Below are 21,257 nucleotides of genomic sequence, written 5' to 3' on the forward strand. Positions count from 1 at the left end.
AGGCTCGGAGCTGTCAGCACAGAGCCCAATGTGGGGCTCAAACTCAGACTGCGAGATCATGACCTGAGCCAAAGACAGGCACTCAACCAACTAAGCCACCCAGGCTCCCCTGCTTATTCTTAGTATTTTATTTTTAAACAATATCTGATTCATTTGGAGATGTTTTTCTTTTAAAGTATGTAAAACTGGAAGTTTGCATCTCCTGATTCTCTTCACCAATTTTGCCCATCCCCCAGCCACCTCCCCTCTGGCAATCACCACTTTGTTCTCTCTATTTAACAGTCTGTTTTTTGCCTGCTTTTTAGATTCCACATGTAAGTGAAATCATATGGTATTTGTCCTTCTCTGACTTATTTCACTCAGCATCATACCCTCTTTAGATCTCTCCATGTTGTTGCAAATGGCAGGATCTCATTCATTTTTTATGGCTGAATAATATTTAAGCACGTGTGTGTGTGTATAACCATGATATATATGTGTCATTGGACACATGGGTTGCTTCTATATCTTGGTTCATGTAAACAATGCTGCAATAAATATAGGGGTACATATATCTTTTTGAATTAGTGTTTTTCTCTGGGTATGTAACCTGTAGTGAAATCACTGGGTCATATGGTAGTTATATTTTTAATTTTCTGAGGAACTTCCATACTGGTTTCCACAGTGGTTGCACCAATTTACATTCCCACAAACCATGCATGAGGGCTTCTTTTTCTTCATAACCTCATCAACACTTGCTATTTCATGTCTTTTCGATACTAGTTGTTCTGACTGTTGCAAGGTGACATTGATGGTTTTGATTTGTACTTCCATGATGATTAGTAATAGTGATCATCTTTTCAAGTGCCTATTGGCCATCTGTATGTCTTCTCTGGAAAAATGTCCATTTCAATCCTCTCTTATTTTTCATTGTATTGTTTTTCTGTTTGTTGAGTTGCAGACATCCTTTACATATTTTGTATATTAACCTTTTATCAGATGTATCATTTGCAAAAAATATCTTCTCCTACTCAATAAATTGACTTTTCATTATTTTGTTTGCAAAACCTTTTTATTGTGGTTTAGTTCCAATAGTTTATTTTTGTTTCGGTTTCTCTTGCCTCAGGAGACGTGTCCATAAATACGCTGCTAAGGTCCAAGTCCAACAGATTATCGTCTATGTCGTCTCTTAAGTGTGTTAATGGTTTCAGAACTCCCATTTAGGTCTTTAAACCATTTTGACTTTATCTTTGTGTATGGTGTAAGAAAATGGTCCAGCTTCATTCTTTTGCATATACCTGTCCAGTTTTCCCAACTCCATTTGTAAAAAAGACTGTCTTTTCCTCACTGTATACTCTTGCCTTATTTGTTGTAGATTAATTGACCATATAATCATGGGTTTATTTCTGCATTCTCTATCCTGTTGCAGTGTTCTATGTATCTATTTTTCTGCCAGTACCAGCCTCTTTTGATTACTACAGCATTGTAGTATATCTTGAAATAGGGGATTGTGATATCTTCAGTTTTGCTCCTTTGCAAGATTGTTCTGGCCATTTGAGGTCTTTTGCGGTTCCATATAGATGTTAGGATCATTGGCTCCAGTTCTTTGAAAAATGTTATTGGTATTTTGATAGGGACTGCATTGAACTTGTAGATTGCTCTGGATACTATGGACACTTTTACAATATTAATCCTTCCAGTCTATGAACAGGGAATATCTTTCCATTTGTTTGTGTCTTCTTCAATTCCTTTCCTCAATGTCTTGGTTTTTGGAATCCAGATCTTTTACCTCCTTGGAATATGGTCATCAGATTGGCATGTTTCATTCAAGGTAGTTTTATGTCTTTTCATACTTTAACAGCTCACTTCTGTTTAGTGTTGGGTTTCCATTGTCTGCATGTGCACAGTTCATTTACTTACTGGAGGACATCTTGGTTGCTTCTAAGTTTGGGCAATTATGAATACAGCGGGTATAAATACTTGTGTGTATGTTTTTGTCGGGACATAAATTTCCAATTCATTTGGGAAAACGAATACTTAGTTTTTAAATCCAATACATAAACCCCTCAGATCCTTACTGAAATGAAGTAGAACACATAATACCCCATCTGATTCTTTATTTCATGACTCAACCATGTGGAGAGCTGTAGTTTGAGTGGTTTTGAGGAGGTAAATAATGTGATGGGAAAAGGAGAAATAGACCAAGTTCAGACTAAAGCTGAGATAAAATTTTTTTCCAATTTTTCTTCGCAACACACACCCTCCCAGAAGTCCACAGCGAAAGTGATCTCACTGTTAGCATCGCAATAGAACTTATAATAATAATAATGTTTTCTACATGACAGCAAAGAGCTTAAGGTGCTCAAAACAATTATATTCTCATTCATTACACAGAAGACCAAAATGCTTGTAAACATATGGATATTAGCAAACATTTCCATATAGATTTCAGTGCAAATCCATAGCCTCTCTTCCAGCTAGGAGTATGTTAAAATATAGAGGAGCTTACACTTTTAGACAAATGATATGAAATAACTGCACATAGAAGGAAGATACTTATTTTTGCCATAGTTGATCCATAATTACATTAGTTTTATTTCCTAACTTCAACCCTGACGCATCTTATTTTCCTTCCTTTATCTCTTTGCCCCTTAGATCTTTACTCAAATTTATTCTATCTGACTCTGTTATATATATCTATGTCACCTGTCTTAAATCTCTTTTGGTGTAAGGCAGGGCAAAACTTATTAGAGAATGAATCATGTAATCAAGGAAGTTCAAACCTCCTTACGCTCTCTGAAGACTGCTTATACATTCTTCTCTTTTTTATAAACTAAAACTCTCCTTAGAAAAACTTATTTCTAATTTTTTGTTTGAATTCCCTTATATGCCCCTGGTTAAAAATTCTAACATTGATTGTAATCTAATTTCAAACTTAGAAATTGTAGTATCAGTTGACTAAAAATTACTTTATATGGCAGAAATAGGACTATACCTAAAAAGCTATTTAAAGGCCTCTTGAACTTTGGGTTTCTTTTATATACTTGCTTACACTTTAATGACTAAGAATAACACATGATAACTACATGAAACTTGGAAAATATAGAAAAGAATAAAAGATAAAATTAGAAGAATAACACTTTACTCAGAGAAATTATTATTCACTTTTTACTATACCTTACTATTCCTCTTTTTAATGCTATAATTCACTCATAAATAAAACGGGGGGAAACGCTGATGCCAACGTCTGGTCCGACCTATGTGTCCTTGGCCCCAAAAGAGTCCAGCCTTCCGTACACAATCAAACATACTCAACTTCTGTCTTTTTCATTCACAAACACATTCTCACACACACCTAGATAAGGTCTGGTAAAAGGAAGGAGTATATTTAATGAGTGCTATAATCACTTCTGATCTTGTCTTTTATAGCTGCTCATGCCTTCACATATTTATATTTGTTAATTCACCCGGCTTTTTCAAAACAACACCTTACTGTGCTTCAGTTAAGTCAGCCTTCTCTACGTGACTGTATACAGAGCCTGTTTTTAACTCCTTTGGCATCAAAATAGGTTGTTTCTAAATCTTGGCTAAAAACTTCATTTAAAGCACATACACATTCCTCCCCAAATTAACTGATCTACAGCCACAAGACTAATCTACAAAAACAAAAACAAAACCACACACACACACACACACACACACACACACACATGTCCTTTTGAGCAGATGTCTCCTATGTAGCAACCTTATTTCTTCCACCTCATTCTTGGGATAGGAGTACTTTATTCAGGATGCAAAGGTGGCATTAAACAAGAATTGAGGCCTGAAACCAAGAAACAGATTACTGTTCCACAATGATAAATTTCACTACAGAGCCAAGGAATAACGTCTGGTTCTATAAAGTATTATGCTGTTCAGATTTAAACCAGCCCTCAACTTCTTAGAAAGACTGTTTTCCTATGGATCTCCTCCCTGCCTGTCTTCTTGCAGTGAACCAAGTTCAGATACTTGTTACTGAGAGTACCTAGAACGTCACATGGCACCTGTGACCAACACGTATTTCTGCCGTAAAGTAGTAATAAAAGAGAGGAGCCAATATTCTGCTGATCAGAGAAGGTCTAACCAGTCATTCCTAGTAGGAAGACCAACCACCGTGAAATGACATTGTTATGTAAAAGACGTTTCTTTTAGGATGTCCAGGTGTCCATGGTTTTATGCTTTATGGCAAACATCTTTGCACGTTACCTTGCAAATCTGCATCGTTCGACTTTGGACTGCTTCTTGCTCGCCGCTCTGTCTTCTTGATTCCTGGCCCACCACCACTGCCGCCTCCACTGCCTCCACCACCCCCGGCGCTGTGGCCCTTCCCGTAGCCGTTGTACACAGTTGTGCAGTTGCTTTTGTAGATAGAAGAAGGAGGACTGTTGAGGCGGTTCTGGCGGTCAATCTGGCGGTCTTTCAGTTTTTTGTGTGGAGGCTTGCTGTACTGGTCTTCCCGGGTGATGTAGCTTGACATTCCATAGAGTGGTATAATTTCTGAAACGGAGGGTTATGACAAATGCACGCTCAGTCTACAGCTGCGATAATAAATTCTAACAGGTCAAATAACCTGAGTCCTGAATGATGAAGTTTAAAATATTACCATAGTAAATACCTTTAAAATTACATATGTACAAATAAAATACATGCTTAAAATATTCCCAATTTGGGGCACTTGGGTGGCTCAGACACATCTGACTCTTGCTTTCGGCTCAGGTCATGAGCTCATAGTTCTTGAGTTTGAGCCCTGTGTCGTGCTCTGCATTGACATTGCACAGCCTGATTGGGATTCTCTCCCTCTCCCCACCTCCCCCTCCCCTCTTTCTCTCTCTCAAAAATGCATAAATAAAAGAATAAATGAAGTAAAATAAAAATAAAATATTCCCACTCATTTCTGACCAATCAAGGAATAATCATTAAAAACCGTACAGTGTGTTAATGAATGTTCCAGAAATTATGGAAAATGCTGAAGAAGACAAGGTTGCTGTTCATAAAGAGTTCGTAATCTAGCTGAATTTATAAAAAATTTCATTCTGTTTCGTCAAAATCGCTGTCAAAATGTTTTTAGTTGCAGCATACCAAAAAAAAAAAGTCAGAAAAAAACCCAAAATACCCCCATAAACATGTCCTTAGAATCAAGACACTTAAAAATATACTCATCATTATAGACAAATTAGCATTTCTACTTGAAAGAGTGTAACACCCAGAATCTAAAGAGTTATTTGTGGCATCTAAAAGAGCCAACATTTGGGGCACCTGGGTGGCTCAGTCAGTCAAGCGTCCAACTTTCAGCTCAGATCATGATCTCACGTTTTAGGAGTTTGAGCCCCCGAGTCAGGCTCTGTGCTGACAGCTCGAAGCCTGGAGCCTGCTTCAGATTCTGTGTCTCCCTCTCTCTCTGCTCCTCCCCTGCTCATGCTCTGTCTCTTTCTCAAAAAATAATAAACGTTCAAAAAACCATTTTTTTAAATACATAAAAAATAAAAGAGCCAACATTTGACTAAAACTTACTAACACGATGAGATGAAAAATTTCCACTGAAAATACTCAGAGCTCAAAGAATCAGGGGAAACGTTTAAGGAGAAATAGTAGTGGTAAATACAGGCCATCTCTGCAGCCTGGTGCCACACATAGTAAGCTGTGGTCTCAAACTTCTATTCTGGAGTAATCAAGAGGCAAAACAAACTGAGTAGAAAATGTCACCTGGCTTCACTATGTGTATTTTTGTAGGTGGCTCAAAAAAAGAATGGGAGTCTACAAAATAATTTCATGATCTTAGGAGAAAACATTTTAAGTAAAAAATGTTAAATCAATTAAAAATTAAATTTAGGCCATTAATAAAAATGACAATATATACCACAGAGATTGGTTGCTTAAATGTTTACAATAGAAAAGGGCCCCATAGCCACAGAATGACCAAATAAATTAGAATCCAAACTGAATGCTTCTGAGAGTGGAAGGGTAGCATTTCTTTTCTTTTTTTTTTTTTAAGTTTTATTTATTCTGAGAGAAAAAGAGAGTGTACGCATGCATGCACAGGGGAGGGACAGAGAGACAAGGAGAAAGAATCCCAGAGATTGAACTCACAAACTGTGTGATCATGACCTGAGCTGAAACCAAGAGTCAGATACCCAAGGGGCTGAGCCACCCAGGCGCCCCTGGCATTCCTAATCATGTCTCCGTACAAGAGACTGAAACCAGGACTATCCTAAGCATACCAGGAGTGTACCGTCACCCTACATAACACCCAACCGATGTTTCGAGTGTTCAATGGCAAGGCTTCGCTCTTCATTTTTTTTCTGTTCCCATAGCTTAAGAAAGATCTTTAAAAAGCAAATCTTTGCAAGATAATTAATTTGCACTAGAGAATGTGAAAAAAAACACAAAACAAATAGAACCCTATGCCCCAAAAAATTATACCCAACTATACAAAAAGGATGGTAAGTGTTTTTTAACTATCACAATGCATCACGCTTGATATTTAAGATATTAACCATGGACACTAACAAAACAATCTTTTAAAGCACGTTGAAGACTTTACTCCTATGGTTTAGGAAATTAAATGTTTAAGTTGCTTTTAGATATGCACATTGAAAAGGAAGGTAAGGGAATATATAAATGGCTTTATATCTATAAAGCAAAGGGATTTTGTTTTTTGCTTTCTTTAATATGAAATCAATGAGGCACTTGCATTTGTATGTTATCGTTATAGGTTATTATAATGAAATTAAACCAAAATACCCTATGAAGTGAAGACACAATTTAAGTTAATTTCATTTTGAGAGAGAGAGAGAGAGAGAGAGAGAGAGAGAGAGAGAGAGAGAGAGAGAGAGAGAGAGAACCCAAAGCAGGCTCCAGGATCCCAGCTGTCAACACAGAGCCAGCCTGACGAGTGACTCAAACTCATGACCTAAGCAGGAGTCAGACGCTCAACCAACTGAGCCACCTAGGCGCCACCCCCTCTTTTTTTTCCTGAAGCCTAGACACATTTTTTTTTCTTAATTCTAATGACCATTTAAATCAAACTATTATCTAAAATTCCAGAGGACATCATTTACAAAACAGGAACTATGTGGCTTCCTAGTAACACACTGCTGACACAAGGCAGGGCACACAACTCTTCACTAAGCGATCAGTCGCCAAGGCTCCTGGTCATCAAGCTCAGAGCAAATCAGAAAACTCTGACAATGCTCAAATACTTAATGTACATTGTGTCAAAGCACTGAATACTTTTTGTGTTTTTTTAAAATGACAATTCACTTAATTTGGGGGGATTTTATCCAAATGTTTTCATGGCAACTCCTCACTAGTCTGATGTTTTGGGGTGTGATGTCCGTGGGCAGGATACAAAGCTACAGATGTTATCACTTCTCCACACCCCACTTACGATAGCACTTGATTCCTGCGAATTATACTAAATTTCTTTCTACTGAAACAAACAAAAACCCTAAAACAACAACAAAATGCAATTCTATCCCTAAGTTAGAGGACAGTCTGCTTTTTCTTAATAAAATTTTTTTCATTGATATATACATATATAATTGATGAGAGAAAGTCAGGGGATAACTTACTCTAAAACTCAACAGCATAACAGCAATTCTCATATTTGAACCAATGTAAAAATATGTTTGAAGGAATAAAAGGCTTCAATTCCCAGAAGAAAATCACTTTGCAAAGTCTTAGACATTTAAGTCTGATTTTTACCCTCACTTACCTGGTTTCTTAGTATCCACTTTGATAGAAAAAGGCTTTAGACTAAACCAACCCCAATGCCAAAACTACAAAGACATAATGTGTGAGACTCCCCCATTTCAAGGTGACTATCTGGCTAACAACCAGTGAAAGTGTGGCCACGCAAATGGTTACTCTTCACGTAAAAACAGGCTGCAGGAGGACCACACGGAGGAGATTCTGAGTTCTACCAAGATTGCAACCTAGAGCATCCAGGAATCAGAAAGATTACTGAGACCTCAGAGTCTTCTATCATTGGAAATTGGGCACAAAACACTTAACTTCTCTTCTACTTCTAGACCATTTCTACTTCTAGAAATAATGCAGTTCCACCTGAGGGCACTGTCACTTAAAAATATGTAAACGGAACACAGGAACATATGACGGGTCACTTATTTCTTACTAAACTAAGATGTAGCTACCCCACTCCCTGCTTTTTGTGGGGTGGGTGGATGGGGGCAGAATTTTGGAAAATACAAAGAGCTGTCCCCCACAAAGTAACCTTTGCAAGACACGCTTCGGGACAAAGGGAGCTAGGAGTTTCCCATGAGCTTTCTACAGCAGGTGGATCCTCTCCTACTGTGCTCCTTCCAGAAGAAACAAAGGGCTGGCTCTCTGGTTCTCCTAAGCTACTTCTGTGTTGTAACCAGTTTCAACAGCTCCCAATGCCAGCAGCAATCTACTCACCTTGCTCGCCGTATATTGTAGGGGGAATATGATGCTGAGGGAAAAACTGAGGCGGCATATCTCCAGGTCCAGTAACAGGTGGGTAGTAAGCCGTGTGTGAGTTATGAATAAAATGGGGGTGGTGAGTCAGGTAGGGGGGTAGGTGATGGGTTGGAGACATGGCCGAGGGGTAGCTTGGGGGGTAACACTCAGGAGACTGGGGTGTGACCACCACCCGGCGGACTCCAGTATTGTCTTCAATCACCTAGAGAAAACAGCAGAAAGAAAGAGTTTCGTGTGTATTATCAGCAAACATCCTGTGAATATATACAGTATTTAATTATTTCCCTTAATTTGATTTTCTCTCCTCATGAGGGAAAAAAAAAAAAATTAGTGCATGTTGAATTCTGCTTCTCTAATTCAACCAGCTAAATGAGTTTTAGAAACAGTAACATTTGACAATGAAAATGTATGAAAGTAAACTTTTCATCAACCATGTGATTCTGATTACACAAAACTCTTTGGAGAGATCAACAGCTTGATCATAAATCCTGTTTGTCTCATACATTTTCCAAGAAATCACGAAGACTTCTGAAGACTTCACCGAAGACAGTGAATTTAATTTGTGATTAAGTTGATGTGAGGAATGACTCTGAATATAACTAATGGCTCAGTGGTTTTCCAGAAAGAAGAGATTTCTGAGTAACAAATGTGCTTCACAGGGCACAGCTTTCCAGATTGTCCTGATGGCACTGGACTCATTACGGCTTTAGCATGACCATTCCATTTGTACAAGGGCAGAACATTAACTTCAGAGGCCCTAAGAGTACCAAAGTTTCATTTAGTCTGGGACACCAAGGACACTGATGAAATGGGGGGATTCCAAACAGTAAAAAACCTGAACAATACCAAAATCAAGACGGACACCTGTGCTCCCAAGACATCCTGACAACGTAATGGGTGTGGTGAAGGCAGATACTATGACGGGGACCTGCCATGAGCAGAGTGAGCCCATCAACACTCTGTCCATACTTTCTCCAAAGCCTTCTAAGTTCCCCCAAGGCAGGCGGCTAAGGCTGTTCAATGACGATGTTAACTGCCTGTTTGGCCAACTCCATGCTCCCTGCTTTAAAGTGTTTAAAAGGAAACACTTTTGTTGAGATGCAAGCTAAGAAATAACCCAACAGATACTATAATCAAGCGGGAAAGCTGAGGAGTACAGAGAAAAGCACAGGGAAAGGCAGGATCAAGGGGGCTTCGGGGACCTGAAAGAATTAGTACTATTGCGACAGCAGACAGAAAGACCCTTGGGTCAGGGCCATGCAAGGAAGGGGACTTTCAGGGCCAAAGAGACTAGCTGCTCTAATCAAGTATTTAAGACAATCAGGCACACACTGGTAGGATGTTTGCTAAATACATACATACATACACTGAAAATTACACTTGTATTTTGGAATGGATTTCTCATTATACCTCAGAAGGCTGATTACAGGCCAAAATAAAATGACTTAAATCATGTCTAAAACATTCTAATAAAAAAAATTTACCGTGAAAGCTTTGTTTTTTTAAAACACTGCTTGATACAAAATGGCAAGTTTAGGGGCGCCTGGGTGGCTCAGTTGGATAAGCATCCCACTTCGGCTCAGGTCATGATCTCACGGTTTGTGGGTTCGAGCCTTGTGTCGGGCTCTGTGCTGACAGCTCAGAGCCTGGAGCCTGCTTCTGATTCTGTGTATCCCCACCACCCCCTCTCTGCCCCTCTCCCACTCGTACTCTGTCTCTCTCTCTCTCTCTTTCTCAAAAATAAACATTAAAAAAAATTTTTTTTAAATGGCAAGTTTATCAACATTAGTCTGTACTTGGGTGTATAAGATAGGTCTCGTTTGAATTAATGGCCATTAGTCTTTATGTTAAGAAAACAAAAATCTTTATGTTTATTAATGAACTAATTAATGTAATAGTTTCAGAATTAACGGTCATGTTAACAGTTCATTAAGAAAACAATATTAACTCCTTAAAATTAAGATTCTGAGTCATCCTCAGACATGGGTTTTTATGTATTTTTTTAAAATAAATGTAACCTCTTCTGGGTTCTGGCAAGCTAATTACATTAACCTCATTTATGAAGGCATGGCTGTCGATTTACAGGTAGATGTGAAATGATGCTTAAAACTGTGACATTGGAAATTGTAACACACATGTTAGCATCTTCTGTATTACCTAAAATAACATTTGGTAGCACACTTTGTACAATTTTTGTACAAGTACAGATTTTTCCTTCTATTTGATATAAACATGCATTATTCTATAGTATCTTCTTTCTCCCCCACTCTGCCACTGGCTATTAAGACAAAAGTAAGGCATACTCCAGATGTTCCTCTTTCACAGAACCTTTATTCAATCCTGTGCTAGACACCGGAAGGTTCACAGAAGCAAAGTATTTGTTTTCTTGAAACTTGCAACATTCATTATTTTCATTATTGTAATACTCCCAATGGTCAACCAGCCCCACAGACTCAACCGAGGTAGTAAAACCAGGAACAGGGTCCTCACTTAATATGAAGAACAGTGGGCTTGTAAACAGGAGCAGTTACAGTGAAAAGAAATTATTTTCATTTTATCATGATTTTTGACTTGTTAAAATAAAACATTAAAGAGTTGAACAAGAAGCACTAACAAAGATAAGAATTCTAGCAGGGGGAAAAAAACAAAAATACAAGACAACTAAAAGATGATCTTTTTACCACCATATTTTGTAAGAATGAGTATCACTACTAATTCAAAAAATTAGTAAATCTGATGTATAAATTACCCTTCACAAAACAAAACAAAAAAATACGTTTCTAGTTAGAAAACCAAGTAGCCTTTCGAAACCACAAATTGCCTGCATGTATGAAAATCGTTTCACAGCCCCATTTTTAGTTATCTTAAATTATTCTGTGGGATTTGTGAAAGACATCTATTTACATGTATATGAGTAATGGGACACTTTCAGAAACCTGATCCCTTACCTAAAGTCAAGGCCTACCTCACCATTAAAAATATTTTCAAGAAATAAAATATTAATTCTCAAATAATCAGAAACACAAGTCAAAGTAAAAACTATATGGTGAATATTTTGTTCATTGTTCTTCTGTAACACAAACTGCAATGCATTTAATTAACAAATTTAGTCTGGATAAGGAAATTCTGCCTATGTTCCCCCAGAGAGTGAGAAAGTCCAAGGAGCAATAACAATGCACAAAATAATAAACAACTGAGGAAATGGTGGTAATACCATTCTTTGTTTAAAAATTAGGTTCATAAAGAAATATAACTAGAGAAGAATTCAGATATTAGAAAGAGTTCAGTCCAAAAACCCTGAGACAATAAAATGCGCCTTCACAAGTGACAATCAAACGGACAGATTCATTTGCTTTTATAGTGAATGAAATTGTGACATTGTCCGGACACAGACAAATCCCCTGTATTCAATTCAACAATCATTTCCTAACACATGCTAAGAGCTAAGCACTGGATGTTCAAAAGTGAAGAAAAAATTGGTAGGATTCATGTCTATCGTCTAAGAATAATATAAAGAGAAAAATTACACTAAGTCCCATAAGTGCTATTCAGAAATCAGAACGCACTACTGCTTTTTCCAAAGTCACAAATTTTCAAACATCACTCAACTCTTTAAAAAATCTAGTATTCTTCATCTAGATTTTTTTTTTTTCTAGCTCTGTGACTCAACAGAGAAGTCACTTACATATCTTTTCCGGAGAAGCACAGACCCTTAGAAAAGATCATTGTGCTAGTTTCTCTATGGGCTGAATTGTGCACTCCCTCCCTTTCACTGATTTGTACACTGAAGTCCTAACTCCCCAGGAGCTTGGCATGTGACTCTCTGGAGACAGGGACTTTAAAGAGGTAATTCAGGTAAAATGAGGTCCTATGGGCTGGCCCTAATCCAATATGACTGATACTGCTGTAAGAGGAGCAAATTAGGACAAACACGCAGAGAGAAAACCATGTGAGAACACCAAAGGAAGATGGTCACCTACAAGCCAAGGAGGGAAACCTTAGAAGAAACCAAACTTGTAAGCCTCCAGAACGGTGAGGAAATAATTCCTGTTGTCTAAGCAACCCAGTCTGGGTGGTCTGTTATGGCAGCCCCAGCAAATTAACACACCACCTATCAGAGCCTGATAGCAAATATGAGCTGGTTGGATTCTCAACCGCGTCATTTATTCTGCTCGATAGACATTCACGGAGAAACTTCTATGTGCCTAGTATTCTTGCTAACCTGAGGCCTAGACACAAGGATGAGAGGCTAGAGAACAAGGTGTTCACAACAGGGAGAACCTTTGTCCTACTTGCACAAGTGTTTTTAAAAGTATGACTGAGGGAATCATTAACACAGAATGATACAGTGTGGAGGCAAGGGCAAGAGTCGGGGCGGGGGGGGGGGTGCCGGGGGCAGCCTGCGGAGGGAGAAGAGAAAGAAACCCACAGCCCAGTGCCTCGGTCTGCCAGCTCCCTGACATGGATTATTTCACTTCCTTCACTCCTGCAGAATTAGATATGAGCATCCCTGCCGCACACGAGGAAACCAAAGCACAGCAAGATTAAAATGTAGAACCGGTTCGGCTGCAGAACCAGATTCTCACTCGGATCTGTACTCCAAAGTTTTCGTTATGTGGAGAACTATACAGAAGTTAGGACTGCTGAGAAACAAAGATGTAGATAATGAACCGCAGCAAACAGAACAGTTGGGTTATTAAGAGATGTGAAAAGACTCAAGACAAACCAACATATACTGTATTGACTACTTGCTGCTCTAATACCCTCTATCTGAAATAAGGCAACGCATGTTAAGGTCCTGGAACAGTAACAGGTACATAACAGAAAACTCCTACCTAGCCATTACTACTATTAATCCATCCACCAACCCTGGGAGGCATATCCAGTTATTCCCACGTTAGAGATTAAGAGGAGGAGGAAGCTCAGGAAAGGGTCAGCAAACCGGCCTAAGGTCAGAGACCTAAGGGGGAAGAAAGGGACCGATTTTGAGTCGCAGGCACTAAAATGCGTCTCGTGATAACACTTACATCGTGAGGGTCTTTTCTCATAGCTAACAGAGAAAGAAGGTAAGTCCCCCTTACTGAAATAAAATGCTCCACGGGAAATTTTTGTTAACGCCTCAGTTTCTACAACCCTCTCCCTTCTACTTCTGGGTTGCAAGCAACAACACTCAAGAGCTTACGTGGCAGGAAACAAAAGGAAAACATTCAAAGGCTGTTCCAGGTGGCCAAAGATGATCCAGGAAGCAGGCAGCGCGGACGGTCCGCGGACACACATGAACCCACACGCATGCAGGCCGGGTGTGAGGTCGGGCAGCCAGTCTGCTGCAGTGGCCAGAGCACTAAGCTGACCACACACAGAAAACTAGGACCCAACAATTTTGTGAAACTCAGGCTCCAAACCAATTCCTAACTGCTGCCGACATCCTTGAAGTGGGCTCCCAGGCCATTCCAGGAAGGAAAGAAGTCTCAGCTAAAACTAGGCACGCGAGCAGTGAACAAGGAGAAGAAAAGTCCAAATAGTACACTACACTTGCATGGAAAGAGGAATGAGCAGGCAAACAGTCTAGGCTTCTCCCAACCAGACCGGGGTCCACCCGTCCACCAGCACCTCTGTCCTGTAGCATAGGATGTGTACAGATCTGTCACTTGCGCCCAACTGTAAATCCCCCAAGGACGCCTAGGCACACGGGAGGTTTTCAATAAATGTTGGCTGAGAAGAGAAGAGAGGGGAGGGGAGGGGAGGGGGAGGGGGAGGGGAGGGGAGGGGGGGGAGGGAAGCGAAGGGAAAAGAGAAGGAGAAAAGAGAAGGAAAGACAAGGATTTATCTGCTTAAACTTGAGGTCTAGCAGGACTTATTTACACAACCACTATCAAATTTTCCCCTTAATTCAGGTAAATATCTGACATCCTACTCTAAAATCTCAGTTAATCTAAACCCAGTTAATTCCCCACTTGTCATTCCTGAACCTCTTATTCTGAATAAATGCGATTTTTACCAAAAGAAAGGCACAAAAAAATTACACATTTCCAATGTAAGTTCTACTTTCATTGCAAATGCAGCTGAGGAATTTTATTCGTCACCAACCAGGAGTACAAAAGTGTTACTTTTGTTCTCACGTTTCCTTCTTGCACTAACCCTTCCCTCTGCATTTTCTGATATAGTGAACAACATAAAAGAGGAAAAGCAGGTCTGTTCTTCATGGAAGACAAGAGTCCTGAAACCTAATGACCATCCCTTCCCTAGCCCATCCCCTTCTTGCTACCCTGGTGGAAACTACCCCCTTCATCACCCAAGTGCCATTAGAAGAAAGTGAAAACCGGAATAAAGGAACATTCAAAGAGTGACTGAGCACAGAGTTATAGGAGCAAGGTGTTGTTCTATTTTACAGATGAAGTTAAGTTACTGGACTTAAAAACGGTGGCAGAATCGAACGTATTGCCCAAATCTCCTGACTTACTTTTTCCTGTCTTTTCAAATTGAAAGATTACAACTGTGGTTGAAAACACCAAACCCTACTTCTCATTTTCCCTTCTCCTATCTGTAATGGCTAACACTGATGAAATGTTATTTGCTCCTTCCAACATCCCATCATCATTGTACTTTAGACAATAAACCCTCCAGGTTTAGCACCAGATCCTTTGGACATACAGCACTCTTGGTTTTGTAGCCAGAAGGAAAAATGAATCACTGGTGATGTTTCTAGGTTTCTAAAAACCCTTTCAATAACGTCTTAAGATTGTTCTGCAGAATAGTTATAGATTGATAATAAATATTCTCCCCTGAATCAAGAAAAGTTCCAATTATTTTTCTCAAACAGTTCTTGTCAATGGTAAATAAACAGCCAATTTCATCTGCTTTACCAATAACCAAACCAAAGGTTTTAAGAAATAAGGGTGATTCGTGAATAAACAAAAACTCCCATTTTTACCTATACACTCGGTTGTATCTATAAATGTTAACGTTTTCCATTGGTGCTTGCTTATTTATTTATTTATTTAGAGCACACTTGAGCAGGGCAGGGACAGAGAGAGCGAGCGACAGAGAGAATCTCAAGCAGGCTCTGTGCTGTCAGTGCAGAGCCCCACGTGGGGCTCGATTCCATGAACCATGAGACCACAACCTGAGCCAAAATCAAGAGTCAGACACTTAACTGACTGAACCACGCAGGCGCCCCAAGGCTTAATTTTTAACCCACATGGCCAACTCCATGCAACAGCTAGGTATAGGCTAAGCCAGAAATGGTTAGATCCAGATACAAATCTGAGGTTGCTATATAGGGGATCACAAGCTGAAGGCATTATGTGGCATTTGTCCTTTTCTGGGCATGAATCTTGCACACAGGCCTGCTCCAGAGGTGATCAGCATAAGAAGATACTGGCATAAATAGTAACCGCCCTTCTGCCCGTTTTCAGTATGCCAACACCTTTATACACACAGGAACAGGCCAAGCTACTCACACTTACGTAAATCTTTAATCTCGCAAAAACGCCACTAAGGCACATACATATAAGTAAAACCAACTTTCAGTTCTCTACTAAACACACCTAACTCTATCTGGGTTAACTACCCAGTGATTTATACTAAACCCCTGAGAGCTGGAGAGGATGATGGAAACAGGTATGTCGTCTGTAGCATCTCTTTAACCCATCACCTTCAGTAAAGCCTGTAATTGCTGTAGTTGAGGGGACACTGGTAGTAAATTAAGACCTTTCAGGTTTTATAAAAAGGATGCCCAACAAGCTGTGAGAAACATCTTAGGAGCTGCAGAACCAAGTCCAGCTCTATCTTACCACACTCACTGCCCCACCTGAGGATCCCACAGGGATAGAGAGGTCCTTGCTTAGAAAGAGCTAAGATCTCAAGATACTGCTCATGGCCAAGATGCCTCTTCTCCACGCAGAAATAAAGCCCTGGGCACTGATGCTAAAGGCAAAATGGCAAAGTGATCGGTTTGGTGTAACAATTAAAGGTGACAGTAACAACTCCTGTGATCTGTATATCATTTAATAGCTTGTAAAGTCCTCGGCACAGAACTTAACTGTTCTGGCAACATCACGGTCCTAAATTCAAGGTGAAGTACCTCTAGGAGCAATTAAGTAACTTAACCTATGGGGGGGTCAAGGTTCATACCCAAGTACTATAGAAATGCTGTGCCTTTTCTATCATATTTTGTTGCGTGTCACCAACCTAAATATGAAAAAGAAACCACATCTGAAGATCAAAAATCAACTCTAATCTTCCCCAATATCTGTATGGCACATAAGCACACTAGAGAAGTGAGAACAATTACCACAGAATTTCAATCATTAAAATGGACCAAATGAGTATTTCACACTAAATGGAAATGCTATTTTAAGGAACAGAATATTTGTCAGAAGACAAACAGTAAGTAGAGATCTGATGGTGTTATCTGTGCCAAACCGAGATGATTTTAATATATTAATAAAGATATCACTACAGGAATCTGTAGGTAGTCACTGTTTTTTTCAGCCCAGGCCATCTCCATGGATCTGCACGGAAGAGAGAGCCAATCACATCTCTCCACTCCCGTGTCTCAGACACACTCATGCCCATGGACACATAGGAGGATTATTCTAGAGTGTATCTTTGAATTTTGTGTATTACGTTTACAAATGCCTCACCAATCCACCATTGGGTTCTACAGCACGAGGATTAAGAATCTGGGATGATACTCGGATCATATTTATCACAGAGCAAAAGAACTATATTATTAATGTAAATCTAAATTAATAAACCAGATGGATTTCAGAGTGTGCAGGAATATAAAATCCACCTAACCTTAATAAGCTTCTGTACCCAACAAGTAGAGCAAAGGTGTTTTTCCAAAAACAGTTGTTACGTATGACAAATGTGGGCTACTAAGTTTAAAAAAAAAAATAATTGTGCAATGAAGTTAAATATAATGTCATAATTTAATCCTTATTAATGATTCAGAAGTCATTTCTACATGTGACACTGTCTCAATATTATTGTTATGAAAATCAGGGCATCTGCCTGGCTCAATCTGTAAGGTATGTGACTCTTAAACTCAGAGTTGTGAGTCTGAGCCCCATGTTGGGTATGGAGATTACGTAAAAATAAAATCTTTTGGGGCGCCTGGGTGGCTCAGTCGGTTAAGCATCTGATTCTTGATTTTGGCTCAGGACATCTCACACTTCGTTGAGATTGAGCCCAGCCTGTGTCAGGGTGATGGCCTGGTGCCTGCGTGAGGATTCTCTCTCTCCCTCTCTGCCCCTCCCCCACTCATCTGCACAAGAACATGTACTCTCTCAAATAAACATTAACACTAAATACACTTAAAAAAAAATAAATACAAATACTATCTTAAAAAGAGAAAGAAAAATCAACTATCATTTTTCTATAGAAGTAACACATAGTATTCTAGTCAGCATTTTAGTCAATAGAATGCTAAATACCAAAGGAGTAGGTCACACCATTTTGGTAATGATTGCTTATGGAAACTTAGCTACATTCTCACTTGGGTCTCCTTTTTAAGGAATAATATGAACAGTAGAGGTGAATCATCTAATTTAGATCAGAAAAGAACCTCAGAGATCCTCAAACATTTTCCTTGCCCCTCCCCCTCTACAAAATAAAAATGACGCCAGCCAGCCAAAGTTTGAAAAATGCCTCTTATGTGCTAGACCACCTTTCAAACAACTAGAGACCCAGGGATGCACAGGCCGTGCGGGATCCCTGGACTTGTGAAACTTACATGCTAAAAGGGAGGAAGGCCAACAATCACCAAGTAAGAAAGCAAGTGGAAGGCCCAAATAAATAAAACTATTCCTAAAATCACACAGGGGGTTAGACGCAGAGCCCGCTCATGCTCATGTTTCCTCCTGTTAACCCTGTGCTCTGCCACAATGTCAGGATCTCAGAAACAAAGGACAGAAATCCAAAAGAAAAGGCAGAACAGGGAGACAAAGAGAAGGCTCAGAAAGAGGAAACTCGCACAATGCTTTGAGGGAGGGTACGTCTTTGGCACATTAATTTACCACTGCCAACCCTGTCAGTAATTGATTCCTCAGACAAAATAAGCCATAAAATGAAAAACAAAGTGGCTGTAAATCTGTTGATAATGGAATTAAAACAGAACGGACATGTAAGTCCTCTGCTCTTTTCCACAGAAGCTCCCAGTCGCCATGCACACACTCTGTTCATAGTGGAACATTTTCCTAACTTCTGATTTTAAAGTCTTTTTTTTTTTTTAAACATTTATTTATTTTTGAGAGACAGAGAGAGACAGAGAGAGACAGAGAGAGAGACAGAGAGAGAGAGAGAGAGAGAGAGAGAGAGAGAGAGAGAGAGAGAGAGAGGGAGGGAGAGGGAGAGAGAGAGAGAGAGAGAGAGAGGGAGGGAGGGCAGGGGAGGGGCAGAGACGGAGACACAGAATCCAAAGCAGGCTCCAGGCTGTCAGCACAGAGTCTGACACGGGGCTCGAACTCACAAACCGTGAGATTGTGACCTGAGCCAAAGTCGGATGCTTAACCCACTGAGCCACCCAGGCGCCCCTAAAGGATTTAAAGTTTTGAAAGAGCTTCCAATTCTCTTATGACTGGCCACCACATGGGTCTGATTCTCAGTCTATCAGGGCACAGGGCAATCCTCTATTCTTTCTGTTCATCATTTTCACAATGTTGAAGGTGGAACCCTGCATTGGTTTAGTCCCAGGTTTTAACTACCAAAGGCAGGCAGTTGAGGCTAATGTTTATAGCTCTCAGCTAGCTTGGCTGAGCAAAATGAGAAAAAGCATTCCATGTCTTCCACCTACCAGACCCCATTATTTCTTCACAGGGGCTCTGACTTGTGGCCAACTCTTAAAACAATCCCCATTGGAGAATGACCAACCAAAATTTACATGTATTTTCAATAGATTTCTTGCCTCTCCCCGGTCAAGGGAAATGGAATATACACAATTTCAACAGGTATTGAACCCATTAACTAATCCCCAAAACAATGAAATGAGGGAAGGCATGTACTTGTGGTATAACAACAAGAACATTTATTTTGACCACTATTAGAAGTTTTTAAGTCACATCAGTTAATCTGGAAAAGAGTGGTTTCCCAAATGACAGAACATTAACTTGGATGTTTCACATTTTCTTTTCATATGCTTAAATCTTTTGGTCTACATGAAGTCTTCCCTGTAACAGTTGAAAAATGTTTTATAAATTACTATGGAAGCATGGAAAATAAAACGCTAAGGCATCTGCTTAAGAAATTTTTACATATTGGGAGGCCTAGGTGGCTCAGTCGGTTAAGCACTCGACTTTGGTTCAGGTCATGATCTCACGGCTCATCAGTTGGAGCCCCGCGCCAGACTCTGTGCAGACAACTTGGAGCCTGGAGCCTGCTTTGGATTTTGGGTCTCCCTCTCTCTCTGCCCCTCCCCCACTCACACTCTGGCTCTCTCTCTCTCTCTCTCAAAAATAAATAAATGTTAAAAGATTTTTTAAAAAAAGAAAGAGATTTTTACATATAAATCATTCGTAAGTTAATGATGAAGTTAAAAAATCTGAGAAAAACCACAGCCACGGCCAGTACACAATGCAAGGAAAAATTTGCTTCATACTGCGCAGTCTCGGTATGCATTTAGGAAGGCAAAGTCTGCCAAACTTTCACTGAAATTGTTCTAACAGTCTTCATCATAATATCATCTATCATTTACTGAATGCCCACTGTGGGCTACAGACCTCATGTAACATTTCTCTGAATTCTTACCTCTACCCTATCAGGTAGGTATTCACATATGTGGCGAAAAAATTTGTCGAAGTTACACAGAAAGTAGCCGTGGTGAAATATGGTGGAATTTGAAAGCAGGCCCCTTCAAGTATTGTCCGTATTCTTCCCAGCTGTAGAATTCACCCTAACACCCCCAGTTTCAGCCCTAATCACATTCGTAATTGTTTTTATATAAAGGAAATAATGGTGATGAGTGTGATAAGACTAAATTCCCTCTTATCTAAGTCTACTTTCTTACAGTTGAAACAAAACTTAGCCTCTATTTTCTCTTAGGTTGAAAAGCTCAGGTTACTTTTTCCTCAGACGTCCCCTAGCCTCTCACCAAAAGGTAAAGCGCAAAACACGCACACGCTCTAAGACATGAAAGCCTGCAATATCAGAGATTATTGGGTTGAGATGACAAGATTCCACTGCCCTCCTATCCCACCCTAAGTCCACACTATCTTTAGGTCCCTGGGTTCAGTCCTTCTCAACCCACAACAGCCTAGATTGTGCTGTTGACCGCACCCAGAGCTGCCTTCAACACGAAATGTTCGTCTTTCGATAAGATGATCTGTGCATTGCTGACATTTAATTTGTATTTAACCAATTTCATCAACTTATCCTTAAAGCACTTTCAGCTATCAAATTCTGTAAGGAAGGCTATAATCCAGAATTTCTCCACCGACTCAGATGAGAGTTACTGACGTAACATCTTTAATCACCGCCCCCTTCGATTTTCTTCCAATGACGGACTACCTCACAGGTGAGTAGCTGGTGTTTTAGCCCTGGAGATGCACCAGTAGGCGCACCACACGCCCGCACTCACGCTGGCAGAAAGCCACGTAACGTAAAGCAAATATATACACCAAGGCAGGATGATGCTGACTCTGAAATCACAACACAGAGGGAAATAGGTCGGTGAGCTCCGAAATGCTTAGGGTGCAATCCTCCTTCTACTCAGGGCCTCAGTTTCCTCCCGTGTCAGATTAAGACGGCGAAAGCTAGAGATGTAACGAAAGCATTTGGCA

General features: G+C 39.9%; 1 protein-coding gene across 6 annotated transcripts in view; it reads right to left on the reverse strand.

The window, feature by feature from the left end:
* FNDC3B (fibronectin type III domain containing 3B) overlaps positions 1-21,257 on the reverse strand; it is a 361,319-nt gene that overhangs the window by 143,348 nt on the left and 196,714 nt on the right. For all 6 annotated transcript variants that reach the window (XM_045037264.1, XM_045037263.1, XM_045037265.1 and 3 more), the window contains 2 exons: positions 8,437-8,680; positions 4,225-4,515 (listed from right to left, as the gene is read on the reverse strand). In XM_045037264.1, coding sequence (XP_044893199.1) covers positions 4,225-4,515; positions 8,437-8,680 — 535 coding nt within the window. The remainder of the gene's footprint in view (positions 1-4,224; positions 4,516-8,436; positions 8,681-21,257) is intronic.

The sequence above is a fragment of the Felis catus genome, chromosome C2 (assembly GCF_018350175.1).
Source record: "Felis catus isolate Fca126 chromosome C2, F.catus_Fca126_mat1.0, whole genome shotgun sequence".
NCBI classification, from domain to species: domain Eukaryota; kingdom Metazoa; phylum Chordata; class Mammalia; order Carnivora; family Felidae; genus Felis; species Felis catus.